Source organism: Ranitomeya imitator, chromosome 2 (assembly GCF_032444005.1).
Source record: "Ranitomeya imitator isolate aRanImi1 chromosome 2, aRanImi1.pri, whole genome shotgun sequence".
NCBI lineage: Eukaryota > Metazoa > Chordata > Amphibia > Anura > Dendrobatidae > Ranitomeya > Ranitomeya imitator.
Genome location: NC_091283.1, coordinates 38489076 through 38511272, shown reverse-complemented (window position 1 = coordinate 38511272; position 22197 = coordinate 38489076). Strand labels below are relative to the sequence as shown.

General features: G+C 47.2%; 1 protein-coding gene across 1 annotated transcript in view; it reads right to left on the bottom strand.

The window, feature by feature from the left end:
- The window catches only part of LOC138667152 (myelin protein P0-like), a 108347-nt gene that overhangs the window by 53223 nt on the left and 32927 nt on the right, over positions 1-22197 (bottom strand). The window contains exon 3 of the mRNA XM_069755451.1: positions 4553-4663. Within this exon, the coding sequence (XP_069611552.1) occupies positions 4553-4663 (111 nt within the window). The remainder of the gene's footprint in view (positions 1-4552; positions 4664-22197) is intronic.

The window sequence follows — 22197 nt, the reverse complement described above, 5'->3', positions numbered from 1 at the left end:
CATTGCCCCCAGTGTATAACATCTGGTCCCAATGCCCCAGGATATAACATATGGTCCCATTGCCTCCTGGTGTATAACATCTGGCCCCATTGCCCCAGTGTATAACATCTGGTCCCATTGCCTCCTGGTGTATAACATCTGGCCCCATTGCCCCAGTGTATAACATCTGGTCCCATTGCCCCCAGTGTATAATATCTGGCCCCATTGCCCCAGTATATAATATCTGGCCCCATTGCCCCAGTATATAACATCTGGTCCCATTGCCCCCAGTGTATAACATCTGGCCCCATTGCCCCCAGTGTATAACATCTGGTCCCATTGCCCCCAGTGTATAACATCTGGCCCCATTGCCCCCAGTGTATAACATCTGGTCCCATTGCCCCCAGTGTATAACATCTGGCCCCATTGCCCCCAGTGTATAACATCTGGTCCCATTGCCCCCAGTGTATAACATCTGGTCCCAATGCCCCAGGATATAACATCTGGTCCCATTGCCTCCTGGTGTATAACATCTGGCCCCATTGCCCCAGTGTATAACATCTGGTCCCAATGCCCCAGGATATAACATCTGGTCCCATTGCCTCCTGGTGTATAACATCTGGCCCCATTGCCCCAGTGTATAACATCTGGTCCCACTGCCCCCAGTATATAACATCTGGTCCCACTGCCCCCAGTATATAACATCTGGTCCTACTGCTCCCAGTGTATAACATCTGGTCCCATTGCCCCCAGTGTATAACATCTGGTCCCATTGCCTCCTGGTGCATAACATCCAGCCCCTTTCCCCCCTGTACAACATCAAACCCCATTGCTCCTGGTGTATGATATCTGGCCCGATTGCACTCCATGTATAATTGAAGGGTAAAATGGACACCCTGACCAAACATTACTGGATATCGTTTTTTTTCACATATAAGAAATAAACAGAAGTCTAAATGAAGCTTAAAACGGACTTTACACTTTACTACTAAGCTCTTCACTACTTAGACACTGTCACTGTATGGTGATATTGCTTGAAAACTTTTTGCTTTTTTTCATTGACTTTTACTTTATTGCAGTTTTCAATTTTTAATGTAAATAATAATAATAACAATCTTTATTTATATAGCGCCAACATATTCCGCAGCGCTTTACAGCTTAACAGTTTCAAACACAACAGTCGTAAGTAACAGCGTCCACAATAATAGAATGATTAAAGCAAAATAAAACAAAATAAAATAAAGCAACCCTGCTCCTGAGAGCTTACAATCTACAATGAGGAGGGGGAGATACAAAGCACAGGTGTGTATTTACAATGATATATTTACAGTGAAGACAACTTCAGGGGGTAGGGGCTAGGTGGAGATAGTGAATGGGCCACACACGCGCCCTTACACATAAAATGATTTTGATTAGTGAACGTGATAGGCCGCTCTGAACAAATGTGTTTTGAAGGAGCACCTAAAACTGTGCAAGTTGTGGATGGTCCTAATATCTTGGGGTAGAGCATTCCAGAGGATTGGTGCAGCACGGAAAAAGTGTTGGAGTCGGAAGTGGGAGGTACGGATTAGTGCAGAGGTTAGTCGAAAGTCGTTTACAGAACGCAACAATCGGCTAGGCCGATAGACCGAAATGAGGGAGGAGATGTCTGGGGGTGCCGCACTGTGGAGAGCTTTGTGGGTGAGAACAAGTACTTTGAATTGTATCCTGTAATGAATGGGCAGCCAGTGTAATGACTGGCGAAGAGCGGACGCGTCCGAGTAACGATTAGCCAGATGGACGACCCTGGCTGCTGCATTAAGGATGGACTGGAGAGGGGAAAGTCGGGTGAGGGGGAGGCCAATTAATAGAGCGTTACAGTAGTCCAGCCGGGAGTGGATTAGGACGACAGTGAGGGTTTTTGCTGTTTCCATGGTGAGAAAAGGGCGGATTCTAGAGATGTTCTTTAGGTGTAAGCGGCACGAGCGGGCAAGAGATTGTATGTGGGAGGTGAAGGAGAGATCAGAGCAAACATAACACCCAGACAGCGCGCCTGCTGCCGGGGTGTTAATATGGTGCCACCCACGGAGAGGGAAATGTCAGATTTAGGGAGGTTAGTAGATGGTGGGAGCAGAAGAAGTTCAGTTTTGGAGAGGTTGAGTTTCAGATAGAGAGCGGACATGATGTTGGAGACTGCGGACAGACAGTCAGTGGCGTTCTGTAGTACAGCGGGGTAAGGTCAGGGGATGACGTGTATAGTTGTGTGTAATCAATGATAGCTTTCAGAAATATATGTGCGCACAATATGGTAATAATTGGATACTGTATGGAGAAATTAATTAGTGCACTGAATGGCTCATTGTACTGGAAATAGATGTGAAACATCATGTCAGCCTGACCCCCCAGCTTTGACTGTGACCTGTGGTAACTCTGCCACCGGTAAGACCATCGGTCAGAGCACTGCGGGATCATGATGGCAGATGTCAGTGTTACCCCACAACTGTGACTGTGACCCGCGGTAACGCTACCACTGGTAAGACCGTCGGTCAGAGCGCTGCGGGATCATGCTGGCTGACTGTCACCCATGGTAAAGTTATCGCCGGTACTGTCGGTCACAGTGCTGCAGGATCGTGCTGTCAGATGTCAGCATGACCCCGCAGCTGTGACTGTGACCTGCAGGCATGTGCGATGAGACTACTGCTTCCATCAGGCTATGTCTGCTGTCACTGACAGCAGTTGCCGTTGATGGGAAACGTATTGTGCCTGTGTGCCTGTGCTCACAGCTTAAAAAAAAAAGTTAAATTACACACATACTCAAATAAAAAACATTATACTCACCTTAACGCCCAATCCCTGATGCCCTCGTCTCATAAATATAATGAAAAATAATAAACCAGCATATACTCACCTGTCCACTGTAGTCCACGCAATCCTGAGTGTCCCACGGCGATCTCACATGTAGAACACTCATCGGGAGATGTGACCGCTTTACCTGGTGGGCAGCGATACACTGACAGGAGGTAATTGCTCCCACAGTGTATCACTGAGCTGCCATGAGAGTTCATCAGCTCCGGTGCTCTCACTAAGGGCACCGCTGCGTGAGAACTTTCCCACGCAGCAGTGGTGCCATAAGGGAGTTCACCGGAGCTGATCAGCTGATGAACTCCAGTGAATTCTCTCATGGAAGCTCAGTGATACACTGCGGCAGCGATTACCTCCTGTCAGTGTATCGCCAGCTGTCTTTGAGAGCAGTCACATCACTGCTCCTGGGACTAAGTCCTGCTTTTCTTCTTCTGAGCATGCCCAAGGGACGACCACCCATTGGAGGTCGGGGGTCACTCAGGTCCTGTAGCAGCTCCTATTGGACCACTAGGAAGGTCCCACAGAGCTTCCGCTATAAAAGGTTCACATGGCCGCACGACCATGTGCTAGTATATACCTGTTATCATGTGTGTGTGGATGTATGCCTGTTCTGGTGATTGCTCCTTAATCATTTCCATTCCTAGTGTTGTTGAATGCTCGCGAATGTTGGAGCTACCTAGCACCTGACAGTGCTATCCTAAACACAAGAGCACAATCCTTACTGCATCACACCAGCAGCAACCACCAGTGCGGCGCCATATGCAATCAGTGCGCTTTCCTGGCCCTAGTTAGGGTGGCTAGTGGCATCCGCCAGAGCGGCGCTGTACGCACTCTGTGCGGTAATCTTTAATTAGTCCTGACAACCGGTCAGTGTAGGGTGGGAACTCCCGCTTATTCTCAGCATCTGACTCAGGGCGTCCTCAGGCGCGGGCTCAAAAGCCACCGAGGGTCAGAGCGAAATCAATCACCAGCATAGTGGGGGGGAATTTCAGGGATCCCACTAGCGTCCCATGTGACAGCTAACAGGGCCCAGTATTTCCTTTGTTTTCCTGCAACTCTGTGAAGCAACAGAGTTCGCATCAGTTCATACCGGGTGACGGAACCCGTGTTTATTCTGGCGTAGTATCGCAATATAGTGCCGCCATTACCTAGCAGCAGGTTCCATCTCTGCACGGTGGACCTCGGGCTGCGAAGGCACCTTTTACTATCTTTATATTTATTTGGTGTGTTCCGCCAGCCCTAACAGTGTGTTTGTGTTTGTGTGTTTGTGTTTACTTATCGGCTTAGTAATGAGGGTGTCGGGCTGACACTTTTTCATTACTAAGCCTAGAGCTAGGTGTCAATGACAACCACTGACACCAAGCCCTACTACTGCCTCAGCATGAAAAAATGTTGTCTTGAACCAAGAAATTACATCACAAAACTTTTTGAAAAAATTGCTGTACAAAAACACATACAATAATGCACCAAAAATTCGTGTTTTTTCCGTAGCGTTATTCCTGCCAAGAAATGCAGAAACACTGAAGAAATGTCTGCAAGCAAATACTCAACGTATGCACATAGCCTAAAAGTGACCATATACAGTAACAGGAAGATGAAAGATTCATGCAATGTTCCTGCAGGTTAGATTTTGACTGGTCTGGTTATTCTCTAACAATTTTCAATCTGAAATCATAAGAACTATTATAACATCTTTCCACATAGAACAATATATAGATACATTCATACAAACCTCGGGAACGATTCCTAATAACCACAGCAATCAGGATTACTATAACACATGCTTCAGCCCCAATGACAGCGTAGAGAATATACTTTTTCCATATTTCTTGATTCGGTTTTTCTATAAAGAAAATAAGGAAACATTACAGAATTGGTTTGAATCCCTTTTAGCTTCTTATTAAAAACACTTCCCTCCTCAACATTATATGAAGAGTAACTCTTCATTCACAAAAAACCTGTATAAAGCTGTACATTCTAGCTCAATATGTCCAAGGACGGTCTGGATTCCAATGCTCTGTAACTTGTCATCCACTCTTCAATCAGCATTCTTGCCTGTACTACTGTAAGGAGGTGGAGATGTTGCCCACATTCCCCCTCGAAGACATATGCATTGCTGTAATGCATTTGGGTGTTTAACAATTAGCACTGCTATGTGAACAGATTGTGTTCTGCCCAGCAGCAGGGAGTTAATAGGGAGAGATAGGGTTAAAGGGAACCTGCCACCCCCAAAATCAAAGGTGAGCTAAGCCCACCGGCAAAGTACTGCAGTGCGCAGGCGCCGGGAAAGGTCAGAGAGGCCCAGCACCTGCGCACTGCAGTACTTTGCTCTGCCCTCAACAGGGCAGACAATATACACCTGCGCCGGAGCCACAGCGTGAAGACAAGAAGAGGATGTCATCGTAAGAAGATGGGAGGCTCTGGACCGGACCGCGACGCCCATCAGACCGGACCGCAGCGGGACTGCCCCGGGTGAGTGTAATCTAACCTCTTTTTCTCATCTTTCAGGATACATCGGGGGCTTATCTACAGCATTACAGAATACTGTAGATAAGCCCCTGATGCCGGCGGGCTTACCTCACCATCGATTTTGGGGGTGACAGGTTCCCTTTAACAGTTGGGACTAGCTCAGAGCGGGAGGGGATAGATCAGCAGACAGCGGAGAGGTTCCTCAGTTAGGGATGAGCCTGCTGCAGTAGCAGACCTCAAGTCTGATTGAGGAGCAGAACCAAGTGCAGTGGGAATCCTGTGGCAAAGAGAGATGACCGAGAGGATAGTAACATAGGGAGTCGCAGTCCGGAGTCGGTTCAGAGTAAAGGAGAGAAAAGTAATAAGTATATGGCTCTTTGGCAGGAAGCTTAGCGGGATGGTACAGAGTTGTCTCTTGGATAATGGGACAGAAAAAGAAGGAGGTGAAGTGGAAAAGCCCTGTGTTGTGGTCCAGATGATCACTAAAGCAACAAGCTAAGTAGCAGCCATATTGGCATAAGAAAACTCTCCTAAGGGGAGTAAGACGCGGAATTGTGGGTGGAAGTTTAGGACGCTTGCTTGCTGGACTGTAGTGCCATTATTGGGGATCGAGGAGACTCCCGGGGTAGTGTGCTGAGCAGTATAGAGACAGGAGAGTTGAGAGAAGTGGAAAGCTAGAGTGACTCCAGGAAAGGGGAGGAAAAGGCGTGTGATAATGTACTATGTCATAACTGACACACACAAATATGAAAGCCTACTGTATATGGAGCGCCCCCAGACACAGGGCCACAGGTCACTCGGTACCGGTAATCTCTGTCTCAGTTCTGAGGTTGTCACGGTGGCAGGACCCGATCCGTGTCCCTGCTAAGGGGCGTCCAATGAAAGGGTTGATGATAGTTTGTCAAGGGTTCGTGACGCCACCTGTGGTGTTCGGTCAGGACGACCGACGCTGCTTCGGGGTCCGCTGAGGTGATGGAATGGCAGCTAGATGGTATACCTTCCCACAGGTGAAGTGTATCCCCAGGGCTTCCCAGTGGTGTAGGTGGCGATGGTGTGAGGCGCAGTTAATAACGAGGACACAGGGTTGCAATCTCTTAACCTCTTTACTGGTGACTTCAGGATCCTCAATCTGGAGCACTGTTAACAGGGCTGTCTGAGACTGGCCGGTCCGAAGGCACATCCAGAGTTCCCTTTGCAGGTGAAAATCAGTGCCTACCAACTAGCGCCTGTGTGTTGCAGTCCTTCCCTGCTGAGCATTCGGGATAGTCCTCACAACTGTCGTTTCTATTCTGATGTTCTGCTTCGTCCCCCAGTTTGTTATGGCTAGAACGCACCCGTATGACGGGTAGGCTCGGAGCTATTCTGGGACCCTAGAGACGCCCCTCTCCACGTTTGCCCCCTATGTCTTCTTAGGTGTTGTATGTTAGACAGCCAACCTATAATCAACTGTCCTGCCTCTGTTTGAAGTAATGCTTGGAGTCAGTTACTTCCTCGGCATTCTGGCCACCGGCTACGCGCCTCAGTAGGATGTTGCCGATCTCTGGGCACGACTCCTACGGGTTCTCCTTTGTGCTTTGATCTCGTTTCTCACTTCTCCACAATATACTTCGCTTCGTGTCCTTTCTTTAGATACCGCCGCAAGGTAATGCAGGTGCGGTTCTGTAACGATCTGTCCTTGTCGCTAAGTCACTGCCAGGTTCCCACGCTGTTGTGAATTCTGTTGTCAAGCTCCCTCCTGTGGTCATGAATGGTACTTCGGCTGGTTCTGTCCATGGGCTTCCTCTGGTGGTTGTGAGTGGAGCTGCGGCTTCTGAGTTTCCTTCCACAGGTGACGAGGTTAATTCGTTAGCTGGCTGCTCAATTTAACTCCAGTTAGATCTTTGCTCCATGCCACCTGTCAATGTTCCAGTTTTGGTCTTGTTCTCTCCTGGATCGTTCTTGTGACCTGTCTTCCCAGCAGAAGCTAAGTTCCTGCTTGTTTTTCTCTGGTTTACTATTTTTCTGTCCAGCTTGCTATTTTGAATTTTGTCTTGCCTGCTGGAAGCTCTGGGACGCAGAGGGAGCGCCTCCGCACCGTGAGTCGGTGCGGAGGGTCTTTTTGCGCCCTCTGCGTGGTCTTTTTGTAGTTTTTTGTGCTGACCGCAAAGTTACCTTTCCTATCCTTTGTCTGTAAAGTAAGTCGGGCCTCACTTTGCTAAATCTATTTAATCTCTGTGTTTGTAATTTTCATCTTTACTCACAGTCATTATATGTGGGGGGCTGCCTTTTCCTTTGGGGAATTTCTCTGAGGCAAGGTAGGCTTTATTTTTCTATCTCTAGGGCTAGCTAGTTTCTTAGGCTGTGTCGAGTTGCATAGGGAGCGTTAGGAGCAATCCACGGCTATTTCTAGTGTGTGTGACAGGATTAGGGATTGCGGTCAGCAGAGTTCCCACGTCTCAGAGCTCGTCCTATATTATTAGTAACTATCAGGTCATTCCGTGTGCTCTTAACCACCAGGTCCATTATTGTCCTTACTACCAGGTCATAACAGTACAGGTGGCCCAAAGTATTAATGCATCTCAATAGAGGGATAAGAGAAGTTCTGAGACCATTTTTTTTTCTTTGCAGTGTGTTTTGTCTCTCTTTTCCCCTTTACCTCTGGGTGGTTCACGATACAGGTGTAGATATGGACATTCAAGGTCTGTCCTCTTGTATGGATAATCTCACTGCAAGGGTACAAAACATTCAAGATTTTGTGGTTCAGAATCCGATGTTAGAGCCTAGGATTCCTATTCCTGATATGTTTTTTGGGGATAGATCTAAGTTTCTGAATTTCAAAAATAATTGTAAATTGTTTCTTGCTTTGAAACCTCGCTCCTCAGGTGACCCTGTTCAACAAGTGAAAATCATTATTTCTTTGTTACGTGGCGACCCTCAAGACTGGGCATTTTCCCTTGCGCCAGGAGATCCGGCATTGCGTGATGTTGATGCGTTTTTTCTGGCGCTCGGATTGCTTTATGATGAACCTAATTCAGTGGATCAGGCAGAGAAAATCTTGCTGGCTCTGTGTCAGGGTCAGGATGAGGTAGAAATATATTGTCAGAAGTTTAGGAAGTGGTCTGTACTCACTCAGTGGATGGATCTGGATAAGTTGGAAACTTGGGCTGAAAGGTGGCAGATGAGGTTTAACAATGATAAATGTAAGGTTATACACATGGGAAGAAGGAATCAATGTCACCATTACACACTGAATGGGAAACCACTGGGTAAATCTGACAGGGAGAAGGACTTGGGGATCCTAGTTAATGATAAACTTACCTGGAGCAGCCAGTGCCAGGCAGCAGCTGCCAAGGTAAACAGGATCATGGGGTGCATTAAAAGAGGTCTGGATACACATGATGAGAGCATTATACTGCCTCTGTACAAATCCCTAGTTAGACCGCACATGGAGTACTGTGTCCAGTTTTGGGCACCGGTGCTCAGGAAGGATATAATGGAACTAGAGAGAGTACAAAGGAGGGCAACAAAATTAATAAAGGGGATGGGAGAACTACAATACCCAGATAGATTAGCGAAATTAGGATTATTTAGTCTAGAAAAAAGACGACTGAGGGGCGATCTAATAACCATGTATAAGTATATAAGGGGACAATACAAATATCTCGCTGAGGATCTGTTTATACCAAGGAAGGTGACGGGCACAAGGGGGCATTCTTTGCGTCTGGAGGAGAGAAGGTTTTTCCACCAACATAGAAGAGGATTCTTTACTGTTAGGGCAGTGAGAATCTGGAATTGCTTGCCTGAGGAGGTGGTGATGGCGAACTCAGTCGAGGGGTTCAAGAGAGGCCTGGATGTCTTCCTGGAGCAGAACAATATTGTATCATACAATTAGGTTCTGTAGAAGGACGTAGATCTGGGGATTTATTATGATGGAATATAGGCTGAACTGGATGGACAAATGTCTTTTTTCGGCCTTACTAACTATGTTACTATGTTACTAATGTGCCCTGGCAGCAATTTTCCGAAAGGGTCTCTCTGAAACCCTTAAGGATGTCATGGTGGGATTTCCCATGCCTGCTGGTCTGAATGAGTCTATGTCTTTGGCCATTCAGATCGATCGGCGCTTGCGTGAGCGTAAAGCTGTGCACCATTTGGCGGTATTATCTGAGCATAGACCTGAGCCTATGCAATGTGATAGGACTTTGACCAGAGGTGAACGGCAAGAACACAGACGTCGGAATGGGCTGTGTTTTTACTGTGGTGATTCCACTCATGCTATCTCCGATTGTCCTAAGCGCACTAAGCGTTTCGCTTGGTCTGCTACCATTGGTACGGTACAGTCGAAATTTCTTTTGTCCGTTACTCTGATTTGCTCTTTGTCATCCTATTCTGTTATGGCATTTGTGGATTCAGGCGCTGCCCTGAATTTGATGGACTTGGAGTTTGCTAGGCGCTGTGGTTTTTTCTTGGAGCCCTTGCAGTATCCTATTCCATTGAGAGGAATTGATGCTACGCCTTTGGCCAAGAATAAGCCTCAGTACTGGATCCAATTGACCATGTGCATGGCTCCTGCACATCAGGAGGATATTCGTTTTTTGGTGTTGCATAATCTGCATGATGTGGTCGTTTTGGGGTTGCCATGGCTACAGGTCCATAATCCAGTATTGTATTGGAAATCTATGTCTGTGTCCAGCTGGGGTTGTCAGGGGGTACATGGTGATGTTCCATTTTTGTCTATTTCGTCATCCACCCCTTCTGAAGTCCTGGAGTTTTTGTCGGATTACCGGGATGTATTTGATGAGCCCAAATCCAGTGCCCTACCTCCTCATAGGGATTGCGATTGTGCTATCAATTTGATTCCTGGTAGTAAGTTTCCTAAGGGCCAACTGTTCAATTTATCTGTGCCAGAGCACGCCGCTATGTGGAGTTATGTAAAGGAATCCTTGGAGAAGGGTCATATTCACACGTCGTCGTCACCATTGGGAGCAGGGTTCTTTTTTGTGGCCAAGAAGGATGGTTCTTTGAGACCTTGTATTGATTACTGCATTCTTAATAAGATCACAGTCAAATTTCAGTACCCTTTGCCGCTGCTGTCAGATTTATTTGCTCGGATTAAGGGGGCTAGTTGGTTCACCAAGATAGATCTTCGTGGTGCGTATAATCTTGTGCGTATTAAACAGGGCGATGAATGGAAAACAGCATTTAATATGCCCGAGGGCCATTTTGAGTACCTGGTTATGCCATTCGGGCTTTCCAATGCTCCATCAGTATTTCAGTCCTTTATGCATGACATCTTCCGAGAGTACCTGGATAAATTCCTGATTGTATATTTGGATGATATTTTGGTCTTCTCGGATGATTGGGAGTCTCACGTGAAGCAGGTCAGAATGGTGTTCCAGGTCCTTCGTGCGAATTCTTTGTTTGTGAAGGGGTCAAAGTGTCTCTTTGGAGTTCAGAAGGTTTCATTTTTGGGTTTCATTTTTTCCCCTTCTACTATCGAGATGGACCCTGTTAAAGTCCAGGCCATTTATGATTGGACTCAGCCGACATCTGTGAAGAGTCTGCAAAAGTTCCTGGGCTTTGCTAATTTTTATCGTCGCTTCATCAGTAATTTTTCTAGTGTTGCTAAACCGTTGACTGATTTGATCAAGAAGGGTGCTGATGTGGTCAATTGGTCTTTTGCGGCTGTGGAAGCTTTTCAGGAGTTGAAGCGTCGTTTTTCTCTTCTGCCCCTGTGTTGTGCCAGCCAGATGTTTCGCTTCCGTTTCAGGTCGAGGTTGATGCTTCTGAGATTGGAGCAAGGGCTGTTTTGTCGCAAAGAAGTTCTGATGGCTCGGTGATGAAACCATGTGCCTTCTTTTCTAGAAAGTTTTCACCTGCTGAGCGCAATTATGATGTTGGCAATCGAGAGTTGTTGGCCATGAAGTGGGCATTCGAGGAGTGGCGTCATTGGCTTGAAGGAGCCAAGCATCGTGTGGTGGTCTTGACGGATCACAAGAATTTGACTTATCTCGAGTCTGCCAAATGGTTGAATCCGAGACAGGCTCGTTGGTCGCTATTTTTCTCCCGTTTTGATTTTGTGGTTTCGTACCTTCCAGGCTCTAAGAATGTGAAGGCTGATGCCCTGTCAAGGAGTTTTGTGCCCGACTCTCCGGGTGTTTCTGAGCCGGCGGATTTTCTCAAAGAGGGGGTAATTTTGTCTGCCATCTCTCCTGATTTGCGGCGGGTGCTGCAAAAATTTCAGGCTGATAGACCTGACCGTTGCCCAGCGGAGAAACTGTTTGTCCCTGATAAATGGACTAGTAGAGTTATCTCTGAGGTTCATTGTTCGGTGTTGGCTGGTCATCCTGGAATCTTTGGTACCAGAGATTTGGTGGCTAGATCCTTTTGGTGGCCGTCTTTGTCGCGGGATGTGCGTTCTTTTGTGCAGTCCTGTGGGACTTGTGCTCGGGCTAAGCCCTGCTGTTCTCGTGCCAGTGGGTTGCTTTTGCCCTTGCCGGTCCCGAAGAGGCCCTGGACGCATATCTCTATGGATTTTATTTCGGATCTCCCTGTCTCTCAAAAGATGTCGGTCATTTGGGTGGTTTGTGATCGCTTCTCTAAGATGGTCCATTTGGTACCCTTGTCTAAATTGCCTTCCTCCTCTGATTTGGTGCCATTGTTTTTCCAGCATGTGGTTCGTTTACATGGCATTCCGGAAAACATCGTTTCGGACAAAGGTTCCCAGTTTGTTTCGAGGTTTTGGCTTGCCTTTTGTGCTAGGATGGGCATTGATTTGTCTTTTTCCTCGGCTTTCCATCCTCAGACAAATGGCCAAACCGAACGAACTAATCAGACTTTGGAAACATATCTGAGATGCTTTGTTTCTGCTGATCAGGATGATTGGGTGTCCTTTTTGCCTTTGGCTGAGTTCGCCCTTAATAATCGGGCCAGCTCGGCTACTTTGGTATCGCCGTTTTTCTGCAATTCTGGTTTCCATCCTCGTTTCTCTTCAGGGCAGGTTGAGTCTTCGGACTGTCCTGGTGTAGATACTGTGGTGGATAGGTTGCAGCAGATTTGGACTCATGTGGTGGACAATTTGACATTGTCCCAGGAGAATGCTCAACGTTTCGCTAACCGCCGGCGCTGTGTCGGTCCCCGACTTCGTGTTGGGGATTTGGTTTGGTTGTCGTCTCGTTATGTTCCTATGAAGGTTTCCTCTCCTAAGTTTAAGCCTCGTTTCATTGGTCCGTATAAGATTTCTGAGGTTCTCAATCCTGTGTCGTTTCGTTTGACCCTTCCAGCTTCTTTTGCCATCCATAATGTATTCCATAGGTCATTGTTGCGGAGATACGTGGCGCCTGTGGTTCCATCCGTTGATCCTCCTGCCCCGGTGTTGGTTGAGGGGGAGTTGGAGTATGTGGTGGAGAAGATTTTGGATTCTCGTATTTCGAGACGGAAACTCCAGTACCTGGTCAAGTGGAAGGGTTATGGTCAGGAAGATAATTCCTGGGTCCTGGGTTTGCCTCCGATGTTCATGCTGCCGATCTGGTTCGTACCTTTCATTTGGCTCATCCTGGTTGGCCTGGGGGCTCTGGTGAGGGTTCGGGTGACCCCTCCTCAAGGGGCGGTACTGTTGTGAATTCTGTTGTCAAGCTCCCTCCTGTGGTCATGAATGGTACTTCGGCTGGTTCTGTCCATGTGCTTCCTCTGGTGGTTGTGAGTGGAGCTGCGGCTTCTGAGTTTCCTTCCACAGGTGACGAGGTTAATTCGTTAGCTGGCTGCTCAATTTAACTCCACTTAGATCTTTGCTCCATGCCACCTGTCAATGTTCCAGTATTGGTCTTGTTCTCTCCTGGATCGTTCTTGTGACCTGTCTTCCCAGCAGAAGCTAAGTTCCTGCTTGTTTTTCTCTGGTTTGCTATTTTTCTGTCCAGCTTGCTATTTTGAATTTTGTCTTGCTTGCTGGAAGCTCTGGGACGCAGAGGGAGCGCCTCCGCACCATGAGTCGGTGCGGAGGGTCTTTTTGCGCCCTCTGCGTGGTCTTTTTGTAGTTTTTTGTGCTGACCGCAAAGTTACCTTTCCTATCCTCTGTCTGTTCAGTAAGTCGGGCCTCACTTTGCTAAATCTATTTAATCTCTGTGTTTGTAATTTTCATCTTTACTCACAGTCATTATATGTGGGGGGCTGCCTTTTTCCTTGGGGAATTTCTCTGAGGCAAGGTAGGCTTTATTTTTCTATCTCTAGGGCTAGCTAGTTTCTTAGGCTGTGTCGAGTTGCATAGAGAGCGTTAGGAGCAATCCACGGCTATTTCTAGTGTGTGTGACAGGATTAGGGATTGCGGTCAGCAGAGTTCCCACGTCTCAGAGCTCGTCCTATATTATTAGTAACTATCAGGTCATTCCGTGTGCTCTTAACCACCAGGTCCATTATTGTCCTTACCACCAGGTCATAACACCACGCTTGACAGGGACCCCTCTGAATCTTCCCCGCAACACCCCCTGCCACGGGATGTTGCCTGGACAAAATCCAGCTAGCTTCTGACTAACTTCCTATCCAACCCCCAGTTTTACCAAAGTGTGAGGAGTGGCCTAATAAATAGAACCTTTTGCTCCCCCTGGTGGCTGAAGTGTGAAATGTAGTGTGTGACTGTGATACCTGGTCAGGTGGACACCTTAGTGCCATCAGACGTACCATCACTCCCCTTAGTGGCAGAGCGACATTACTGCAACGAACAGGTCTCTGGGGGCGCTGCACTCCCCCCCCAGTTAAATCCAGTACTCCCAGACTGGGAAGAAGAACAACAATACATGTTAGCAAAAGACATGCAAATTTTTGAAATGCAAGGAACAAATAAATATAACAATGCTTCCCTTTATGGGAGGTGAGAACACTTGAACGTTACAAAAGAAAACAAGTTTAAATATTTTAAATAACACTCTGACTATAAATAACTTCTGGTACCCTGCCGGGTATTCTACTAAGTGCAAATTCTGAACAATAATTTAACTTCTCCTTTAAGGGCGTATAGGCTGAACCCACTAAAGGCTTACTATAAAATACTATAATGCAAACTTAACTTTTTCTTTATTTTTCTGTCTTTACAAATACAGGACCGCCTAGCTCCTTGTCTGGGCCTACTGCCATCTGTTCTTCTGTCAGCGCAACTAACCATCTTTCTATGGTTCTCAGGAGGACTCTCTAACCCCTACGGGTTCAATGTGTTGAAATTCGGCTTCCAACTTTTCCTGTCCTCAATCTCTAGTAACATTATTAACATTTCCTAAGTCTCAACACTATTACAATTTAACTTTCTTAAGGCAACATTATACTTAAGTGCAACATGTGAACATTCCCTTTAAGAGGGAACTAAGTCTCTTTGAGGTAGTGCAGATTCTCTCTATCTGCAAGTCCTTTGGAAAGCAAGAACTTCTATGCTGTATTCAGATACAGTCACAAAGTCTTCTTTCTTTGTAAAACCAGTAGAGGGCACCTTTAAGGCTACGTTCAGACTAGCGTTGTGCGCCGCTGCATCGGCGACACAACGCACAACGCACGCAAAAACGCGGCAAAACGCACACAAAAACGTTGCGTTTTGCGACGCGTGCGTCGTTTTTTGCCGAAAATCGGATGCAAGAAAAATGCAACTTGTTGCGTTTTCTTGATCCGACGCTTGCGGCAAAAAAGTCGCACGTGTCGCAAAACACAACAAGCAAAAACCCATGCGTCCCGCATGTTAAACATAGGGGCGCATGACGCGTGCGTCGCCGCAGCGTCGCCCGACGCTAACCCGACGCACACTAGCACAACGCTAGTGAACACTTCCTGACCGTGGAAGCTTTGGTTCTGTGTTCCTGCCTGATGCAGTGTCAGTATCATGGGTTCGTCTCTCAGGTGCGGCCAGGTCACCCGATGTCTGGATCCGAATGTCAGCTTTGATTGCAAGTTCAGTAACGGCGGTGAGGCACACTGTGGTGATAGGGATGGAATTCGTCAAATCAGGGTTTGTCATAGTCAGGACAGCAGGTGGCGCCACTTCTGGCTCGCGTCGTTGGACGTTCCGAGCGCACCACCCTTGCACACTCCGATGATGGTTGTATGTCACCTGGTCCCCTCTACATAGTAACGGGGTCTTCACATTGTAGCTAGTAAAGAAGACTTCCGTCGGTAGTCCTGGTTCCTGTATATAGCCCCAACCCCGCTTCGGGTGAAAGGCTAACACTGTCCCTCGTCTCACCGGATCCTTTTTGCCACGTTTAGTCTTAGATTTCGGTACTTTTTGGACAGTCTGTTTTGTTTGTTCTTGGCTTTCCCATTGTGAAACTAAGCATTGTCTGTACTGCTCCCAGGTGAGCCCAACAATGTAAGAGCCCTCCTGTCTGGACCCGTCTGGTTGGATCCTTGGCGCATCCCATTCAAAGATCACCCCCTCGTGGCTCACGTCTAACGGCTCACCCATAGATATCGGTAGCGGGGGCAATATCTGTTATGATAAGGTAATTCAGTACCACAATGGACATAGAGGTCAGAGCACATACAGTGACCTGACAATAACCCAAAAACATAGAACGAGCTCTGAGACATGGGAACTCTGCTGACCGCAATCCCTAATCCTCTCCAACCACACTAGAGGCAGCCGTGGATTGCGCCTAACGCTCCCTATGCAACTCGGCACAGCCTGAGAAACTAGCTAGCCTGAAGATAGAAAATAAGCCTACCTTGCCTCAGAGAAATACCCCAAAGGAAAAGGCAGCCCCCACATATAATGACTGTGAGTTAAGATGAAAAGACAAACGTAGAGATGAAATAGATTTAGCAAAGTGAGGCCCGACTTTCTGAACAGAGCGAGGATAGGAAAGATAACTTTGCGGTCAACACAAAACCCTACAAAAACCACGCAAGGGGGGAAAAAGACCCTCCGTACCGAACTAACGGCACAGAGGTACACCCTCTGCATCCCAGAGCTTCCAGCAAGCAGGAAAAAACAAAAATACAAGCTGGACAGAAAAAACAGCAAACAAAATAGCAAAGCGGAACTTAGCTATGCAGAGAAGCAGGCCACAGGAACGATCCAGGAGGAAACAGGTCCAATACTAGAACATTGACTGGAGGCCAGGATCAAAGCACTAGGTGGAGTTAAATAGAGTAGCACCTAACGACTTCACCACATCACCTGAGGAAGGAAACTCAGAAGCCGCAGTACCACTTTCCTCCACCAACGGAAGCTCACAGAGAGAATCAGCCGAAGTACCACTTGTGACCACAGGAGGGAGCTCTGCCACAGAATTCACAACAGTACCCCCCCCTTGAGGAGGGGTCACCGAACCCTCACCAGAGCCCCCAGGACGACCAGGATGAGCCATATGAAAGGCACGAACAAGATCGGGAGCATGGACATCAGAGGCAAAGACCCAGGAATTATCTTTCTGAGCATAACCCTTCCACTTAACCAGATACTGGAGTTTCCGTCTTGAAACACGAGAATCCAAAATCTTCTCCACAATATACTCCAACTCCCCCTCCACCAAAACCGGGGCAGGAGGATCAACAGATGGAACCATAGGTGCCACGTATCTCCGCAACAATGACCTATGGAATACGTTATGTATGGAAAAAGAATCTGGAAGGGTCAGACGAAAAGACACAGGATTAAGAACCTCAGAAATCCTATACGGACCAATGAAACGAGGTTTAAACTTAGGAGAGGAAACCTTCATAGGAATATGACGAGAAGATAACCAAACCAAATCCCCAACACGAAGTCGGGGACCCACACAGCGTCTGCGATTAGCGAAACGTTGAGCCTTCTCCTGGGACAAGGTCAAATTGTCCACTACATGAGTCCAAATCTGCTGCAACCTGTCCACCACAGTATCCACACCAGGACAGTCTGAAGACTCAACCTGCCCTGAAGAGAAACGAGGATGGAACCCAGAGTTGCAGAAAAACGGCAAAACCAAGGTAGCCGAGCTGGCCCGATTATTAAGGGCGAACTCAGCCAAAGGCAAAAAGGACACCCAGTCATCCTGATCAGCAGAAGCAAAGCATCTCAGATATGTTTCCAAGGTCTGATTGGTTCGTTCAGTCTGGCCATTAGTCTGAGGATGGAAAGCCGAGGAGAAAGACAAGTCAATGCCCATCCTACCACAAAAGGCTCGCCAAAACCTCGAAACAAAATGGGAACCTCTGTCAGAAACGATATTCTCTGGAATGCCATGTAAACGAACCACATGCTGGAAGAACAATGGCACCAAATCAGAGGAGGAAGGTAATTTAGACAAGGGTACCAAATGGACCATCTTAGAGAAGTGATCACAGACCACCCAAATGACTGACATCTTTTGAGAGACGGGAAGATCTGAAATAAAATCCATAGAGATATGTGTCCAAGGCCTCTTCGGGACCGGCAAGGGCAAAAGCAACCCACTGGCACGAGAACAGCAGGGCTTAGCCCGAGCACAAATCCCACAGGAATGCACAAAAGAACGCACATCCCGCGACAGAGATGGCCACCAAAAGGATCTAGCCACTAACTCTCTGGTACCAAAGATTCCAGGATGACCAGCCAACACCGAACAATGAACCTCAGAGATAACTTTATTCGTCCACCTATCAGGGACAAACAGTTTCTCCGCTGGGCAACGATCAGGTTTATTAGCCTGAAATTTTTGCAGCACCCGCCGCAAATCAGGGCAGATGGCAGAAACAATTACTCTCTCTTTGAGGATACCCGCCGGCTCAGATAAACCCAGAGAGTCGGGCACAAAACTCCTAGACAGAGCATCCGCCTTCACATTTTTAGAGCCCGGAAGGTACGAAATCATAAAGTCAAAACGGGCAAAAAACAGCGACCAACGAGCCTGTCTAGGATTCAACTGCTTGGCAGACTCGAGATAAGTCAAGTTCTTATGATCAGTCAAGACCACCACGCGATGCTTAGCTCCTTCAAGCCAATGACGCCACTCCTCGAATGCCCACTTCATGGCCAGCAACTCTCGATTGCCCACATCATAATTTCGCTCAGCAGGCGAAAACTTCCTGGAAAAGAAGGCGCATGGTTTCATCACCGAGCAATCAGAACTTTTCTGCGACAAAACAGCCCCTGCTCCAATCTCAGAAGCATCAACCTCGACCTGGAATGGAAGCGAAACATCTGGTTGACACAACACAGGGGCAGAAGAAAAACGACGCTTCAACTCTTGAAAAGCTTCCACAGCAGCAGAAGACCAATTGACCACATCAGCACCCTTCTTGGTCAAATCGGACAATGGTTTAGCAATACTAGAAAAATTGCAGATGAAGCGACGATAAAAATTAGCAAAGCCCAGGAACTTTTGCAGACTTTTCAGAGATGTCGGCTGAGTCCAATCATGGATGGCTTGGACCTTAACAGGGTCCATCTCAATAGTAGAAGGGGAAAAGATGAACCCCAAAAATGAAACCTTCTGAACACCAAAGAGACATTTTGATCCCTTCACAAACAAAGAATTAGCACGCAGGACCTGAAACACCGTTCTGACCTGCTTCACATGAGACTCCCAATCATCCGAGAAGATCAAAATGTCATCCAAGTACACAATCAGGAATTTATCCAGGTACTCTCGGAAGATGTCATGCATAAAGGACTGAAACACTGATGGAGCATTGGCAAGTCCGAATGGCATTACTAGATACTCAAAATGGCCCTCGGGCGTATTAAATGCAGTTTTCCATTCATCGCCGCGCTTAATACGCACAAGATTATACGCACCACGAAGATCTATCTTGGTGAACCAACTAGCCCCCTTAATCCGAGCAAACAAATCAGATAACAACGGCAAGGGGTACTGAAATTTAACCGTGATCTTATTTAGAAGGCGGTAATCTATACAAGGTCTCAGCGAACCATCCTTCTTGGCTACAAAAAAGAACCCTGCTCCTAATGGCGACGATGACGGGCGAATATGCCCCTTCTCCAAGGACTCCTTCACATAACTCCGCATAGCGGCGTGCTCAGGCACAGATAAATTAAACAGTCGACCTTTTGGGAATTTACTACCAGGAATCAAATCGATAGCACAATCACAATCCCTATGCGGAGGTAGGGTATCGGACTTGGGCTCATCAAATACATCCCGGTAATCAGACAAGAACTCTGGAACCTCAGAAGGGGTGGATGACGAAATAGTCAGAAATGGGACATCACCATGTACCCCCTGACAACCCCAGCTGGACACCGACATGGATTTCCAATCTAACACTGGATTATGGACTTGTAGCCATGGCAACCCCAACACGACCACATCATGCAAATTATGCAACACCAGAAAGCGAATAACCTCCTGATGTGCAGGAGCCATGCACATGGTCAGCTGGGTCCAGTACTGAGGCTTATTCTTGGCCAAAGGCGTAGCATCAATTCCTCTCAATGGAATAGGACACTGCAAGGGCTCCAAGAAAAACCCACAACACCTAGCATACTCCAAGTCCATCAAATTCAGGGCAGTGCCTGAATCCACAAATGCCATGACAGAATACGACGACAAAGAGCATATCAAGGTAACGGACAGAAGAAATTTTGACTGTACCGTACCAATGGTGGCAGACCTAGCGAACCGCTTAGTGCGCTTAGGACAATCAGAGATAGCATGAGTGGAATCACCACAGTAGAAACACAGCCCATTCAGACGTCTGTGTTCTTGCCGTTCAACTCTGGTCAAAGTCCTATCGCACTGCATAGGCTCAGGTTTTAGCTCAGGTAATACCGCCAAATGGTGCACAGATTTACGCTCACGGAAGCGTCGACCGATCTGAATGGCCAAAGACATAGACTCATTCAGACCAGCAGGCATAGGAAATCCCACCATGACATCCTTAAGGGCTTCAGAGAGACCCTTTCTGAAAATAGCTGCGAGCGCACCTTCATTCCATTGAGTGAGTACGGACCACTTTCTAAATTTCTGACAATATACCTCTATCTCATCCTGACCCTGACACAGAGCCAGCAAATTTTTCTCTGCCTGATCCACTGAATTAGGTTCATCGTACAGCAATCCGAGAGCCAGGAAAAACGCATCGATATTACTTAATGCAGGATCTCCTGACGCAAGAGAAAATGCCCAGTCCTGAGGGTCGCCACGTAAAAAAGAAATAATGATCCTAACTTGTTGAACTGGGTCACCAGAGGAGCGAGGTTTCAAAGCCAGAAATAGTTTACAATTATTTTTGAAACTCAGAAATTTAGTTCTATCTCCAAAAAACAAATCAGGAATAGGAATTCTCGGTTCTAACATAGAATTCTGAACCATAAAGTCTTGAATATTTTGTACTCTTGCCGTGAGCTGATCCACACATGAAGACAGACCTTTAATGTCCATCGCTACACCTGTGTCCTGAACCACCCAAATGTCTAGGGGAAAAAAAAGGCAAAACACAGTGCAGAGAAAAAAAAATGGTCTCAGAACTTCTTTTTTCCCTCTATTGAGAATCATTAGTACTTTTGGCCTCCAGTACTGTTATGATAAGGTAATTCAGTACCACAATGGACATAGAGGTCAGAGCACATACAGTGACCTGACAATAACCCAAAAACATAGAACGAGCTCTGAGACGTGGGAACTCTGCTGACCGCAATCCCTAATCCTCTCCAACCACACTAGAGGCAGCCGTGGATTGCGCCTAACGCTCCCTATGCAACTCGGCACAGCCTGAGAAACTAGCTAGCCTGAAGATAGAAAATAAGCCTACCTTGCCTCAGAGAAATACCCCAAAGGAAAAGGCAGCCCCCACATATAATGACTGTGAGTTAAGATGAAAAGACAAACGTAGAGATGAAATAGATTTAGCAAAGTGAGGCCCGACTTTCTGAACAGAGCGAGGATAGGAAAGATAACTTTGTGGTCAACACAAAACCCTACAAAAACCACGCAAAGGGGGCAAAAAGACCCTCCGTACCGAACTAACGGCACGGAGGTACACCCTCTGCGTCCCAGAGCTTCCAGCAAGCAGGAAAAAACAAAAATACAAGCTGGACAGAAAAAACAGCAAACAAAATAGCAAAGCGGAACTTAGCTATGCAGAGAAGCAGGCCACAGGAACGATCCAGGAGGAAACAGGTCCAATACTAGAACATTGACTGGAGGCCAGGATCAAAGCACTAGGTGGAGTTAAATAGAGTAGCACCTAACGACTTCACCACATCACCTGAGGAAGGAAACTCAGAAGCCGCAGTACCACTTTCCTCCACCAACGGAAGCTCACAGAGAGAATCAGCCGAAGTACCACTTGTGACCACAGGAGGGAGCTCTGCCACAGAATTCACAACAAATATCCCCTTCATGGCGTAAAGGGCTGTCACCCCAATCTCGGCAGCGGGAGACCGGTCATAGATGGGATGGGGAGCGGTCGCTGGAGCTGGATCGGTCGGTGGGGCAGGGTCATTTTTGGTACCTGCATCTGATGTGGTCTGTTGTGAATTCTGTGGCAGAGCTCCCTCCTGTGGTCACAAGTGGTACTTCGCCTGATTCTCTCTGTAAGCTTCCATTGGTGGAGGGAAGTGGTACTGTGGCTTCTGAGTTTCCTCCATCAGGTGATGTGGTGAGGTCGTTATGTGCTGCTCTACTTAACTCCACCTAGTGCTTTGATCCTGGCTTCCTGTCAATGTTCCAGTATTGGACTTGTTTTCCTCCTGGATCGTTCCTGTGGCCTGCTGCTCTGCATAGCTAAGTTTTCCTTTGCTATTTTGTTTGCTTTTATTCTGTCCAGCTTATCTATTTGTTTGCTGGAAGCTCTGGGACGCAGAGGGTGTACCTCCGTGCCTTTAGTTCGGTACGGAGGGTCTTTTTGCCCCCTTTGCGTGGTTTTTAGGGTTTTGTGTTGACCGCAAAGTTACCTTTCCTATCCTCGCTCTGTTCAGAAAGTCGGGCCTCACTTTGCTAAATCTATTTCATCTCTACGTTTGTCTTTTCATCT